Source organism: Acanthopagrus latus, chromosome 18, assembly GCF_904848185.1.
Source record: "Acanthopagrus latus isolate v.2019 chromosome 18, fAcaLat1.1, whole genome shotgun sequence".
In the NCBI taxonomy this organism is placed as follows: domain Eukaryota; kingdom Metazoa; phylum Chordata; class Actinopteri; order Spariformes; family Sparidae; genus Acanthopagrus; species Acanthopagrus latus.
In genome coordinates, this window is record NC_051056.1 from 28,020,384 (window position 1) to 28,035,830 (window position 15,447).

Sequence of the window (15,447 nt, forward strand, 5' to 3'; positions counted from 1 at the left end):
TTCGTACATTGCAAAACAGATGCGCAACAACACACATTCACGGTCAGGGCTAAGAAACAAACGCTGCATGGAAAGTGAAGCGTTGTTGTGGTCGGGCTTCAAACTGAGGTGAGACTCTTCTGCCTTTCTCACTGACTATTTCAGCCTCATGAAAGTGGCCTGTAACACTTCAGTACATTTCTTTTATGGCCAGTGTTTCATATCACAACAACTTTAAAAAGGGGCAGTTACAGGAAGCAGGACATTTAGAGACACTCCTACCTGGTCACTCTATGTCACGATTGAATTCAGCTCAGTTTTCGGCCCTTCTGTTTGGTCGTTCTTGTCAGAGGGGGGAGGTGCTAATCACTTGCTGGTTTGAACCCTGATCTGTTTAACAAGACTTCTTAAATGAAGGCGAACTTACATGATGTCTGTCTGAATGTCCACAAACAGGTTTCACATGTGTGCTGAAGTCTAAAGTGAAGGACAGTTAGACTCCAGTACTGCACGCTGATAAGCTATCATGTATTTTAAAAACTTTAACAAAATAATATAACATATCGAATTTTCTTATGTCAGCTGCATCCTGCAGTGATTATTACTGCAGTGATTTTTAAAAACAAATTAATCATGGCAAACAAACTGAATATGAACAATGATGAAATAAAACAAACAAGGAAACTGAAAATGGTGCAAATTAAAGTAAATACGGATTTGGTATCTTCTTTTAATAACTGTTGTTAAAAAAGTTGTTCAGAAACACATAAAGCATAAACAGAAAACATCGATTTCGTTCAACTGTAAAAACATTATTTTTACGCTGCACTGAGACATACAAGAGAAGTTGACAGACACAATGAGAGAATTTTCAGGTCATCCAAATAAAATCTTGTTACCGATATCAGGTGTGAAATTGTTGTGCAGCTGTACCTTTTTTCCAAATTATACTGTGTTGAATAAGCAAATCCATAGCTGAGATTGTTAATCTCTAACAAAAGTCCTGATGTCAGAGTAGGTCGTCTCTGCCTCTGCTGGTTTTACTGTCTTTCTGTCTGCTTTGCGAGGTTTCCTCTTGGTGAATGTCGGTGCAGAATAAGTCAACGACTCTTCATCTCTCTGAGCAGAGATACAGAAAAAATGTCATGAGAGGACAAATGTTAAGATTTACATTTGCTAATGACTTTTTAACTTTTGCATTTGTTACCTGCTGACTTTGCTGACCATCACTGGCATTTGTTTCCACGACAGCATCTGTATTAAAAAACAGCATAATATTATAATGTTAAAAAAATATGCTGTCTGTTGATTTAGATTTTTTTATTGAGATTTCAATGTAAATCTTGTTAAGTTAGCTTTTTGCAATATGCTGTTTGATGGATTAACGTATTAGAAACTTGTGTTACCGTTGCAACAACCACAAGATTTCTTCTTCATGGTGTAACTCAGGTAGGAAATCACAATCAGACTTATCACCAGAGCAGCACGGAGCAGAAACACAACTATAGTGGCCATCTGCAAATCCCACATGTTGAGTCCTGAGACAACATGAAAAGGAGAAAATAATAAGAGTCTTTCTGGATCTGAAGAGATCAGAATGAATGATTATTATAGATCTTTTGGGGGGAATCTTTACCTTTCAGTTTTGTTCCATTTCCAAACAGAATCTCTCCACATGTGGCCACAGCGCAGTAATAAGTCCCGGCATCAGAGGAGCTGACGTTCTTAGAGAAGCTGTAGACACATTTCTGTGGAGATCGAGCCTCGAGACTCGTCTCACATTCAGCACCACTGTTTCCATGAGAGTAAATGAAACTGGGATGAGATTCATCTGATCCGGCTCTGAACCAGAACACACTGTGATTTCCTGGACACGGTTTGTTCTGGGAGTCAGAGAGGACTGAACACTGCAGAGACACTGAGTCTCCTGGACGGACCGGATCAGATGGAGGGAGTTGAATGACAGCGGTGACATCAGGTTCTGGTCCTGGAAAATAAAGATGTTTTACTCCCTTTAATGAAAATAATAGTATTTAAATACGCCAATTTAAAATTTAATGAAACATTTATTTTATATATAAATTTGAAACATCTAAATATATAAAGTGTTGTTATAAATGATGTTTACCTTGAATTCTTAGAAATGTTCCTTCCACAAATGTCATGTGGAGGTTCTTCACTGTTACACAGTAGTAAAGTCCAGTATCACTTAACTGTGCTTCACTAATATGCAGAAGAAATGTTCCATTGCCTTGTTTCGCTGTAATACGAGAAGTTTTGTCCACATCATCAAAATCAAAGCTGTGTGTTCCTCCCAACAACTCAGGCATGTTTCCAGAAACCAGCCGGATCCAAAACAAATTAAATGTTGAAAGCAAAGACTTCTGACGGGCGCAAGTCAGAGTCACATTATGTCCAACTTCAACAGTCTTCATCTCAAAGTTCAGATCGTCTGTGCATCCTAAAGATAAAATGAAATAGAGCAGTGATCAACAACAGATAGATTCAGATGCTCCCTGCTCTAAACTGATGCGTGAATATAATAAACCTAAACTATATGTGGAGAAAAGACTTGACTACTTACGTCCGACTCTGAGCATCAGCAGTGAACAAAACACGATCAGCATTTTGTTGTTGATTCCCTTGAGACAGCAGTTAAATCAGATCGTACAACAGGAAGATTCATCTTAATGTAACGGCATTGAGGGGGAGGGAATCATTTCAGAGCAGTCTGATTGGCTTCTTGTTAAGATGTAGTTTCAGTGAACCACCACAGTGGAAATAATATCGACCTCTTTTCCAACCTTGAAACACAAACAGAACTAACAGTAAACTTCTGTTTAGTGTTTGGTGGTGGGTTTTATTGGACTTTTAATCTGACACTGACTCTACTGATGAAGATGTTGAGGAAACACACTCCCATCACCCTAAATGACATGTGTCAAGAGAGTTCTCTGACCACAAGGACAAGCATTGCATAAACGACACACTTTGGTGAAAAGGTGAGGTTTTACACGAAGGTTCACCCACACAGATGTCATCACACACGTTGTTTATAATTAGACCTTTGACAGAACTGTGTGAGCATTGACAACCTGCATTTAGCTGACATACCCTCACTGTTCCTTTATCGGTATACATGTTTATGATCCTCAAAAGGACGTCAAGTTTAATGACATCAACATGTCTTCACCCAACTCCCACCTGATTTAGGGTCGAATCAGACAGAGTAAAAGATCACACGTGTCGGAGGGCAGGACCGGGCCTTTAAATAAGGGTGCTACATAAATGATACAGTGCAGTAGTTCCTGAACATTAGTTGTGGATGTATCACGCCATCATGTGTAATACACTCACAATCTCTCGTTTGAACTCACCTGCCCCTGAAAACACCACAGCCTCACTCAGTGTTCAAGTCAGAAACAACAAACACGCAGTGTTCGATTGCATTTTTCAGAATCACAGCACCAAACTACCTAGTTAAGTTCAGGAGAAAATCATGGTTTGCCTTAAAAGAACAATTTCAGCCATCATTAAATGAAACTCTGGCCAGAACTGAGACACCAAGATTACTCTACCATGATGTCATTCATTTCGGCACAGCAGATAACATATACTTTTTGTGGTTTATTTTGTGTGGTTTCGGTTGCAGATGGCTCTCACATTCCTGGATTTCTCGATTGTGCGAGGTGTCGTAATATGTATTATTATAGATAGATAGATAGATAGATATACTTTATTAATATTATATTATATTATATTTGCATTGTGCTCACATGCTTTTGGTCGCACATGAGTGACCGTATTTCTTCCAACCTAGCCAGGGCCGAGAAAGTGTACCATGCTAGAAAGAAAGATGTACTCAGCCATTTTTTTGGTGTTTTACATGATCATTGATGACCCGCCCCTCTGCCTGCCACTCACAGGCAGAGCACAGCATCCATCCTCAACACTCACTTCACTGCTCTTCAGAGGGCTGGTGAAAGTCAGCAGGTCACGCTATGTCACTATCACCTTCAACTCAGTTTTCAGTCCCTCTGATTGGTAGTTCTTGAGAGAGGGGGGAGGTGCTAATCACTCACCGATCCCAACCCTGATCTGTTAAACAAGACTTCTCAAATGAAAGAGAACTTACATGAAGTCTGTCTGATTATCCACAAACAGGACTCAATAAACTGATATAATGATTGTATGTTTCAATACAACTGATATGTACTATTGTAAATCTCTATTGTTGTAGCTTTAAATACCCAGTTTAGAATCAGTAGTTGTACTGTAATGAGCACATTAACCAGCAAATAAAACCAAAACTTGTATTTTGTTCAACTGAAATTAGCCTTCTGAAACCTGTCTCAGCTCTTCCCGCGCTACGTATCCTGTTGAGGCCCGTAGTCAGGTCCTGTTCTGAGTAAACAGCCTTGGTGGTCGGTCAAACAGTCGACTGCAGCTTGTAGCTGTCAGTGCAGCTTGTTGCATGTGGCTTTGCTCGTTCTCACGACAAGATGTGCAGAAGAGCTTCACAAAGTGTTGTAGCAACAGAACGAAGGAGGAGTTCATTAAGTTTAGAGGTTTTTCCCTCACGTTATTCATGCACTGTATTTTCTTTTATCAGTGCATTTCTCTGCAGAATGATTCATTGTGACTAAAACAAAAAAGTTTCCACAAGTGTTTGTACACAATTGTGGTGAACAGACACACAGCAGTTCACTCTCAAAACCTCAAAATGTTGGTCTGACACGCCAGTTAGACTCCAGTACTGCAACACAATAATATACTGATCATGCATTTTAAAAAGAATTAATGTGTTACATTTACTGGATTTAGAAGCAGGGACACATAACTGACAATTTTTTGTAGAGTTTAACAAATTTTATTAATAGTAACTCAGCCACCCACTAAACTCTGTGAGTTTTTAAGGGAGTCTGACTGGATTGACCTATTAGGTTTTAGCCTGAATCTCTGACACGTGTGTCATTTACACACAAACACTACCATATTATCTTGCAGGATAGTGAAGTGGAGGCAGCTAGTGAATGTTGCAGCACTCAATTCGACCACAAGGAAAGTGAAAATGTGAAAGAAGAGGAGAGAGTCGCCGCAAGTACTGTTAGAGCAGCTCACCACAACCAGCACCACCTTTCTCTACAGGCAGAGTCAGCTGCTCTGCAACTGTGTTCAGAGGAACTCAGTTTGTTCAGAGGACCTCAGTTTGATTAGGGAGAGTTCACATGTGAGTAATTAACAATAAATAAGGATGGAGTGACTTTAATGTTAAAGCGTCGTGTAGAGAACTACGTGTCATGATCTGGGATTCTCTGACTTCATCTTGTGTTTTGATTTTGATATTTTGCCCTCGTGTGACCCTGCTTACAGCCCGTGCATCATTCTGTACACCAAACAAAACCCCAGTGGACCCACTCTTGGGAACCTGTGTTGCCGACAAGGTGCCGCCCCCCCAAAAAAAGTCAACATTCCCAGCCATGTCCTGGCTCCCTGAGGTCTGGAGCCCTTTTCTGCTGTTACTTGCTGCTGCCCAGGACTTTGTCTTCTCTGCTGTCCAGCACCCTGGAGCCGCACCAGGTCAACACCTCCGATCTGTGCCTGCCTGAAGCCCCAGCTCTATAGTCGGCAGACCACCTGGCGCTTTCCAGGTCGACCGCTTCCAGTGTCTCTCCATCGGCTCCCAGGCAGACCGCTGCAAATGATCCTCCATCTGCTTCCAGGCCGACCACGGCCAGTGATCCTCAGTCGGCTCCCAGGCTGACCACTTCCAGTGTCTCTCCATCGGCTCCCAGGCCGAATGCTGCCAGCGATCCTCCTTCGGCTCCCAGGCCGACTGCTTCCAGTGTCTCTCTGACAGCTCCCAGGCCGATCAGTGTTTGTGATCTTCAGTCTACTCCCAGGCTTCCAGAGTTTCTCTGTTAGCACCCAATCTAACCGCATACAGTGTCTCTCCGTTGGCTCCCAGGCCGACCACTGCCAGTGATCCTCTGTCAGCTCCCAGGCCAATTGCTTCCAGTGTCTCTCCGTCGGCTCCCAGGCCAACCACTTCCAATGTTTCTCCACTGGGTCCCAGGCCGACCACAGCCAGTGATCCTCCATCTGCTTCCAGGCCGACCACAGCCAGTGATCCTCCGTCGGCTCCCAGGCTGACCACGGCCAGTGATCCTCAGTCGGCTCCCAATCTAACCGCATACAGTGTCTCTCCATCAGCTCCCAGGCCGACCACTGCCAGTGATCCTCTGTCAGCTCCCAGGCCAACTGCTTCCAATGTTTCTCCATTGGGTCCCAGGCCGACCACAGCCAGTGATCCTCCAACTGCTTCCAGGCCGACCACAGCCAGTGATCCTCCGTCGGCTCCCAGGCCGACCACGGCCAGTGATCCTCATTCGGCTCCCAGGCCGACTGCTTCCAGTGTCTCTCCATCGGCTCCCAGGCCGAATGATGCCAGCGATCCTCCTTCGGCTCCCAGGCCGACTGCTTCCAGTGTCTCTCTGACGGCTCCCAGGCCGACCAGTGTTTGTGATCCTCAGTCTACTCCCAGGCTGACCGCTTCCAGAGTTTCTCTGTTAGCACCCAATTTAACCGCTTACAGTGTCTCTCCGTGGCTCCCAGGCCGACCACTGCCAGTGATCCTCTGTCAGCTCCCAGGCCGACTGCTTCCAGTGTCTCTCAGTCGGCTCCCAGGCCAACCACTTCCAATGTTTCTCCATTGGGTCCCAGGCCGACCATGGCCAATGATCCTCCATCAGCTCCCAGGCTGACAGCTTCCTGTGATCCTCCGTTGGCTCCCAGGCCGACCACGACCAGTGATCCTCCATCAGCTCCCAGGCTGACAGCTTCCAGTGATCCTCCATTGGCTCCCAGGCTGACCACGGTCAGTGAGCCTCTGTCAGCTCCCAGGCCGACCGCTTCCACTGTCTCTCCATCGGCTCCCAGGCCGAATGCTGCCAGCGATCCTCTGTCGGCTCCCAGGCCAACCACTTCCAGTGTCTCTCTGACAGCTCCCTTGCTTGGTTTCCCAGTCGACATTTCGGCCTCCAGATGGTCTCAGCCCTCTTGGCCACCGGCATCTAGAGGGCCTTTGTCTCTTCTGCTGGCTTCCAATGGGTCCCAGCCTCTGCTACCTCCACCTGCTTCAAGTGAGTCCCAGCCAATGTCCCCGGTCTCCTGAGGGTCTCAGCCTTCATGGCCCCCTCCTCCACCCTCCCAGCTTTGTTTGGACTCTGTGCATGGTCTTGTGGACATCTAGAAGCTGTCCCTTGAGGGGGTGGGGGTACTGTCATGATTCGGGATGTTTTGTATTTCATCTTTTTTATCCCTCCACTCCTAGTGTTTTGTGTGATGTCCCCCTTGAAGTTCCCTGTGTTTACTCTAGTGTCTTCTGTCTTCCTTATGGTGTGTTATTTTGGCTTCCAGTTTTTCTATGTTTTGTACTTTGCTTTTGTTGGTACTTTTTGTCCCTTTTTGTCTATTTTTTTGTGTCTAGCTCCCTTGGTTTGTACTTGTTCAGCTTATGGTAAAATATAGCTCGCCTTTTGTTCCCCGCCCATCTTGCCTCCCGTGTAAGGTCTGCGTCTGGGTCCTCAATTATAACCTGAACTGTAACACTGTGAGTAACTTCTATTACTGTTGTAACAGTGAAGGAGGAAGGCTATAAAAACCAGACCTATAGCCAAAGTAGCACACAGCAGATAAACGAGAGCATCAGCTGTCGGTGACCACGTACTGGGTCCTGAAACATTATTAAAAGGGAAAAACAAAGAACATGAGAAAATAATCAATAGTTGACCTTGATGGAGTTTATTTGATTTTTTTGTATAATTTGACACTTGAATATTTGAATTTTCTAAACAACAAAACAAAGATACCTCCAATGTCCAGTTTTGTTCCATTTCCAAACAGAATCTCTCCACATGTGGCCACAGTGCAGTAATAAGTCCCGGCATCAGAGGAGCTGACGTTCTTAGGGAAGCTGTAGACACATTTCTGTGGAGATCAAGCCTTGAGACTCGTCTCACATTCAGCACCACTGTTTCCATGAGAGTAAATAAAACTGGGATTAGATTCATCTGATCTGTCTCTGAACCAGAACACACTGTGATCTCCTGGACATGTTTTGTTCTGGGAGTCAGAGAGGACTGAACACTGCAGAGTCACTGAGTCTCCTGGACGGACCGGATCAGATGGAGGGAGTTGAATGACGGCGGTGACATCTGGTTCTGGTCCTGGTAACTTAATGAAACATGTGACATCTTTATATATACATTTAAAACATCTAAATATATGAATTGCTGATATAACTGATGTTTACCTTGAATTCTCAGAAATGTTCCTTCCACAAATGTCATGTCAAGGCTCTTTACATTTACACAGTAGTAAAGTCCAGTATCACTTAACTGTGCTTCATTAATATACAGGAGAAATGTTCCATCGCCTTGTTTTGCTTTAACGCGAGGAGTTTTGTTCACACCATCAAAATCAAAATTAAATATTCCTAACGATTCAGGCATGTTTCCAGAAACCAGCCGGATCCAAAACAACTGAGTTGAGAGCCCAGAGTCCTGGTGGGCACAGGTCAGAGTGACCTAATCTCTGACTTCAACAGTCAGTATCCCAAAGTTCAGATCATCTGTGCATCCTAAAGATAAAATGAAATAGAGCAGTGATCAACAACAGATAGATTCAGATGCTCCCTGCTCTAAACTGATGTATGACTATAATAAACCTAAACTACATGTGGAGAAAAGACTTGACTACTTACGTCCGACTCTGAGCATCAGCAGTGAATAAAACACGATCAGCATTTTGTTGTTGATTCCCTTGAGACAGCAGTGAAATCAGATCGTATTAGAAGAAGACTCATCTTAATGTAACGCCATCAAAGGGGAGGGAATCATTTCAGAGCAGTCTGATTGGCTCCTCGTTATGATGTAGTTTCAGTGAACCACCACAGTGGAAATAATGTTGGCCACTTTTCCAACCTTGAAACACAAACAGAACTAACAGCAAACTTCTGTTTAGTGTTTCGTGGTGGGTTTTCATGTAGACACACCAGTATTTCATTGGACTAAAATGATGAAGATGTTGAGGAAACACACACCCTAAGTGACATGTATTAAGAAAGTTTTGTGACCACAAGGACAAACATTGCACCAACAGCACATTTTGGTTTGAAGGGGAGGTTTTACACGAAGGTCCACCCACACAGATGTCATCACACACGTTGTTTATAATTAGACCTTTGACAGAACTGTGTGAGCATTGACAACCTGCATTTAGCTGACATACCCTCACTCTTCCTTTATCGGTATACGTGTTTATGATCCTCAACAGGACGTCAAGTTTAATGACATCAATGATTCTTCTCCAATCTACCACATTACTGGAAGTCTAATCAGACAGGGAAGAAGACACATGTGTTGGAGGGCAGGACCGGGCCTTTAAAGAAGCGTGCTACATAAATGACACAGTGTAGTAATTCCTGAATATCAGTTGTGGATGTATCACACGATAATGTGATAAACTCTCTTTTGCACTCACCTGCCCCTGAAAACACTACAGCCCCATTTGGTGTTCAAGTCAGAAAAACGCACACAATGTACGATTACATTTTTAAGAATAAAAACATAAAGTGCTTGTACTCGAGCATGAGCGACCATGTTTCTTCCAACCGTGCCAAGGCCAACAAAGTGTATCATGCTTGAGAGAAAGATGTACCTAGCCATTTCTTTCAGTGGTACACAAAGACATTTTTAAGAAATTCAGATGCTTAACATCATCGATGATGACCCGTCCCTCTGCCTGTCACTCACATAGGCAGGAAGAGCACAGCGTCCATCCTCTACACTCGCTTCACTTCTCTTCAGAGGGCTGCTGAAAGTCAGCAGCAGAGCGACGCTCTCACACTGTCACAGAAACACATTCAGCTGAAGGCAACTGAGAGTTTCTGAACTATGTTAAACCACAAAATAACACAATACAACACAACACACACTGACAGACACAATCTTTGTATCTATAGGGCCTGCAGTGTATTTGTTGGACCGGTGTGTTGTGGTCTGTGGTCTTCATCAGGGTCAGTACTGTTGACCTCATCAGATTTTACAAGAAAAGCTCCAACTGTGAAATAGAGTTTCAAACAGAAGCTCTTCATGTTCTTTGTTTTTCAGCTTCGTACTTTCCAAAACAGACGCACAAGAACACACATTCACGGTCACCACTGAGAAACAAACGCTGTGTGGAAACTGAAGCATTGTTGTGGTCGGGCTTCAAACTGAGGTGAGACTCTTCTGCCTTTCTCACTGACTCGTTCAGCCTCATGAAAGTGGCCTGTAACACTTCAGTACATTCCTTTTATGGCCAGTGTTTAATATCACAACAGCTTTAAAAAGGGGCAGTAACAAGAAGCAGGACGTTTGGAGACACTCCTACTCGGTCACGCTATGTCACGATCGCCTTCAACTCAGTTTTCGGCCCTTCTGATTGGTCGTTCTTGTCAGAGGGGGGAGGTGCTAATCACTCACTGATCTGTTCAACAAGACTTCTTAAATGAAAGAGAACTGACATGAAGTCTGTCTGATTAACAACAGGTTTCACATGTGTGCTGAAGTCTAAAGTGAAGGACAGGAATCAATAAACTGATATAATGATTGTATGTTTCAGTACAACTGATGTCTACTATTGTAAATCTCTGTTGTTGTAGCTTTAAATACCCAATTTAGAATCAGTAGTTGTACTGTAATGAGCACATTAACCAGCAAATAAAACCAAAACTTGTCTTTTGTTCAACTAAAATTAGCCTTCTGAAACCTGTCTCAGCTCTTCCCGCGCTACGTATCCTGTTGAGGCCCGTAGTCAGGTCCTGTTCTGAGTAAACAGCCTTGGTGGTCGGTCAAACAGTCGACTGCAGCCTGTAGCTGTCAGTGCAGCTTGTTGCATGTGGCTTTGCTCGTTCTCACAACAAGATGTGCAGAAGAGCTTCACAAAGTGTTGTAGCAACAGAACGAAGGAGGAGTTCATTAAGTTTAGAGGTTTTTCTCTCACATTATTCATGCACAGTATTTTTTTATCAGTGCATTTATCTGAGGAAAGATTCATTGTGACTAAAACATAAAAGTTTCCACAAGTGTTTGTCTACAGTTGTGGTGAACAGACACACAGCAGTTCACTGTCAAAACCTCAAAATGTTGGTCTGACACGTCAGTTAGACTCCAGCACTGCAACACACTGATGTACTGATAATCTATTTTAAAATGTGATACATTTACCAGATTTAGAAGCAGGGACACATAACTGAGAATTTGTTGCAGACAGAGTTCAACAAAGTTTATTAATAGTAACTCAGCCGCTCACTAAACTTTAAGTATTTAAGGGAGTCTGATTCGATTCATGTTGATGTTTCAGCCTGAATCTCTGACACATGTGTCATTTACACACAAACACTATCATATATCTTGCAGGATAGTGAAGTGGAGGCAGCTAGTGAACACTGCAACACTTGATTTGACCACAAGGAAAGTGAAAAGACAAATGAAGAGGAGAGAGTCGCCGCAACACTGTGTGTACTCTGTTGGTAGAGCAGCTCACCACAACCAGCACCACCTTTCTCTACAGGCAGAGTCAGCTGCTCTGCAACTGTGTTCAGAGGACCTCAGTTTGATTAGGGAGAGTTCACATGTGACGTCTTACAACCAACAGACAACATATTGGCAAGAGGTAGTTGTGTATCAGTCAGACTGTGTGTATCCCCCAAAATACTGATCAGTGTTTTAGTGGGTGAGTTTGTTTTTGTTCAAGTTAAATACCGGCTGGATTTCAGTGATTCTGGCAAGAGACAGGAAGACAGGAGTTTTGTTTTATTGAATCAGTTTGTTACATGTTATTAGAACTGATCAGAAATCAGTGTTCTTCTCTAATTTCTGATCAGATCCTCTGATATCTGAGCCATGTAACATGTCAGGACCTTCACTGATACATTGGAGCCTCTGCAGACCCCGAACAGCATAAGAATGTAAATACATTGATCGCAAAAGTTCAACCACAAATTCAATTTATTGCTATGTATCTATTTCAAAAGTACTACTAGCTACTGTACATAAACCCACTGAGCTCTAAATGCACTGACATCAACCAAACTCATTATTTTAAGTCACTGATCCAACCCAAAGGTCTTGACAGCAGAGTAGATCCTCTCTGTCTCTGCTGCTTCTGCATGCTTCATCACACCTCTGTCAGTTTTCATCACGGTGAAAACAGCCGCAGAATAAAGTCTCATGTCCACATCTGTCTGTGAAAATACACCAGGAGACAAAGTTAACACAAAAGTAACAATCACAACTGTTTCAATAAAGTTAATCCATCATTCAAATTCCTCACCTGTTGACTTTTTTGACCCCAAATGATTTTCTGCCCGGCAACAGTAGCTGGATTTAAAAAAAGAATGTATATATTTAACAATAAATAAGGATGGAGTAGCTTTAATGTTATAGTGTTATATAGAGAACTATGAGTAGTATCTATTACCGTTGGAACAACCAGACTCTTTTTTCTTCATGGCGTAAATGAGGAAGGTTATAACAACCAGACTTATAGCCAAGACAGCACACAGCAGATAAATAAGGGCATCAGCCATACTGGGTGCTGAAACATTATCAAAAGGAAAAAAACAGGAACATCCCCAAAGGGCAAAATATGATTGTGTTTCATGTTACCTCCTTGTTATCATTAATTGTTTATTACATAAGAAAAACACTCAGTAGTTGATTTTCATAGATTTTATTTAACTTATTGTATACATTGATACTTTAACTGATTGTTACCTTCACTGTGCACTTTAGGTCCATTTCCAAACAGAATCTCTCCACATGTGGCCACAGCACAGTAGTAAGTTCCAGCATCAGAGGAGCTGACCTTCTTAGAGAAGTGATGAACGCAGCTTTTCTGAGTGTCAGATCTGTCTTCACATTCATCACGTCTGTTTCCATCAGTGTAGAGGATGTTCAGATGAGATTTATCTGATCCGACTCTGAACCAGAACACACTGTGATCTCCTGGACATGTTTTAGTCTCAGAGTCAGAGAGGACTGAACACTGGAGAGTCTTCAAGTCTCCTGGACGGACTGGATCAGAGGCTGTCGGCTGCTGAACAACAGTGTAGTTCCATGTCCTCTGACTGTTTCCTGTGTGATGTTTCAGTGAAGTTAATGTACATTAACACAATGAAGCTGAAAGTGGTTAAAGTGACTCCAAAACATTGTAGACAACAGATCACATATTTACCTTTTAATGACAAATAGGTTCCACTCCAAAGATTCTTATTCCAGTCTATGACTGCACAGTGATACATTCCATCGTCTTCTTCAGTTGTTCTCAAAATGGTCAGTTTACCAATATTCTGCTCAACCTTCGGATACAATCTAGATTCAGGAAACTCTGGTCCGAACACAGGTTTAGTATGTTTCATCAGTGCCACAATTAATTTCAGATCATCTCCGACACTCTGCTTGTACCAGTAAAGACGTTCACTGGAAAACCCATCGAAAGGCAGAACACATGTGAAGGTCACAGGTTCACCAAGTTGAACTGTGGTCACTGGAACCAGAGCATCTAAAAGAAATTAAAATGTACGATAGATTAATCAGTGACTAAAAATTAGAGTGTAATGTTGAAAAATCATACTAACCACCATATTCTACATCTAGTTTGCATTAAGTTACTTGAATTATAAAATATAATCGTCGTGATTCGACAGCACTTACTTCCTTGATGAAGGAGAAGCAGTGTAACGCAGAACACGATCATCTTGACACACTGACTTTATGAGGAAACTTGTCCTATTTCAGAGAGTGAAGGTGCTGACGTGTTCAAGACGCTCAGACCATCTAATGCTTCTGATTGGTTATAACAGAATAAACATTCGAAGTGCATTTCCTGCCACAAACATGTTGTCCTGCTGTATGTGGAGCATGTTACCGCTCTCTCTCATGCACTCACCGAACTTTCATTTTGTATAAATTTCTGCTAATATATCCTTCAGACACCAGACACCATTTCTCACTTTGCTTCAGAGTAAAACAGACAGTGATTAAACAAATACATTTAGCTCCAGTGCGACACTTCTCAAATTGGAGCCTGCTGGTTGATCAACGTCAACACCATTGAAATCCATCTGTTGGTTGGGGTGTTTAGTTTAGTGACTGGAGTGAGGCTGTGTAAGGATCTCTCAGTCATCCAGGTCGTGTTGAATCTAAATCCGGACATACAAGAGGAGTGGGTGAAAAACTTGTCCAACAGAGAGCTGACCCTACCAGAGAAGGATGTCCCAGCCGAAGTGACTGAACTCTGAGGAACTTCAGAACAGATACCGGTGGTAGATCTCATCAGAGCATCAGAGTCAGCCATCAGAAACAACGAGCTGGCGGACACAAAGGCAGAACAGCCATGTAAAGAAGAGGAGTAAAGGAATCCATCGATGTCGAACAGGAACGACCGTCTTTGAACAGAGTAGGTTACCCAAGACATTACTGGATAACCCACCTACAATGCTGCACTGAGTTCTCTCCCCAGATAGACAACAACCATTCATACCTGGGCTCACCTAGCCATAGCAACCAACATGAAATCCAGTTGGCTCAACGACCGACAAGTGACCCTAACGATTCTGTAAGGACACTCCCACACAGAGTCCCCTCCAGTTAGTTGGAACTGAAGAACCCTCTTGGATGAAACGTGAAACATTTTCAAGAAACTTAAACAAGTCCAGTTGCCTACGATACAGCACCCAGATCAATGTTTACCCACGCTTATTAACATTTTGGAGACGATAAATTGGCGAGGGTAGAACTTAAGCAACCAGACTGCCATTCTTAGCTGAAGGGTTTATTTATGGGCAAACATACTGTTCATTTACCTCCACTAGGCAACATTATCGCTGAACTTTCCCTCTGCTCTGCTCGTTGTTCTGTCTTGGAGGCCCCAGGTATGATTGTGGCACAACCTCACTCATTTCGCGAAACTATACGTCCAAACCAGTACATAGATTTAAACTGTGATTCTGATGTTGATGAATCTGCAGCCTCTGATTTGTGAAGCGTCACACTGGAAGTCTAATCACTGTCTGTGTTACTATGAGGTAAAGTGACAGGTGGTATCTGGTATCTGAGAGAGGGATATGTTAGCAGAAATGGATAGAAATTGAAAACCATTTCAAGTTGAGAACAAATGTTGCATAATTCTTGAAATGCAAACAAATGAGAATCTGTCAAAACATCAAACAGTTTCGTGAGTGCACGAGAGAGACTGAGGTAACAGTGTTCACGTAGAGCAGGACGACATGTTTGTGGCAGGAAACGCACTTCGTATATTCTGTGATAACCAATCAGAAGCATTAGATGGTCTGAGCGTCTTGACCACGTCACCACCTTCATTCTCTGAAATACAAACACGCTTCCTCATAAAGTCAGTGTG

General features: G+C 42.9%; 1 protein-coding gene and 1 long non-coding RNA gene across 2 annotated transcripts; both read right to left on the reverse strand.

Moving 5' to 3' along the window:
- Nucleotides 1–715: 715 nt before the first annotated feature.
- On the reverse strand, nt 716–13,846 carry LOC119008072. Its single transcript, XM_037078112.1, has 18 exons — nt 13,740–13,846; nt 13,261–13,587; nt 12,801–13,160; nt 12,505–12,621; nt 12,358–12,404; nt 12,135–12,268; nt 11,787–11,805; nt 9,795–9,887; nt 7,851–7,968; nt 7,107–7,240; nt 6,673–6,987; nt 5,617–6,513; nt 2,564–2,627; nt 2,108–2,440; nt 1,616–1,966; nt 1,386–1,517; nt 1,187–1,233; nt 716–1,098 (listed from the first exon to the last, which is right to left on the reverse strand). The coding sequence occupies exons 1-18, from the start codon at nt 13,780–13,782 to the stop codon at nt 964–966; spliced, it is 3,666 nt and encodes a 1,221-aa protein (XP_036934007.1). The 5' UTR covers nt 13,783–13,846; the 3' UTR covers nt 716–963.
- LOC119007107 lies at nt 7,856–8,866 on the reverse strand. The gene is made up of 3 exons (XR_005071018.1): nt 8,744–8,866; nt 8,294–8,620; nt 7,856–8,214 (listed from the first exon to the last, which is right to left on the reverse strand). It is a non-coding gene; the product is annotated as an uncharacterized LOC119007107 (long non-coding RNA).
- Nucleotides 13,847–15,447: the final 1,601 nt, after the last annotated feature.

Excerpts from the sequence above, each read along its gene's own strand:
- LOC119008072 (XM_037078112.1), bottom strand. The coding sequence starts at position 13,782 with ATGATCGTGTTCTGCGTTACACTGCTTCTCCTTCATCAAGGAA. Across the intron at positions 12,622-12,800 it reads ACCTAAAGTGCACAGTGAAG|CACCCAGTATGGCTGATGCC; the intron begins GTAACAATCAGT and ends ATAATGTTTCAG. Across the intron at positions 7,969-9,794 it reads GCTGTGCTCTTCCTGCCTAT|AAATGTGTCTACAGCTTCCC; the intron begins GTGAGTGACAGG and ends TGATCTCCACAG.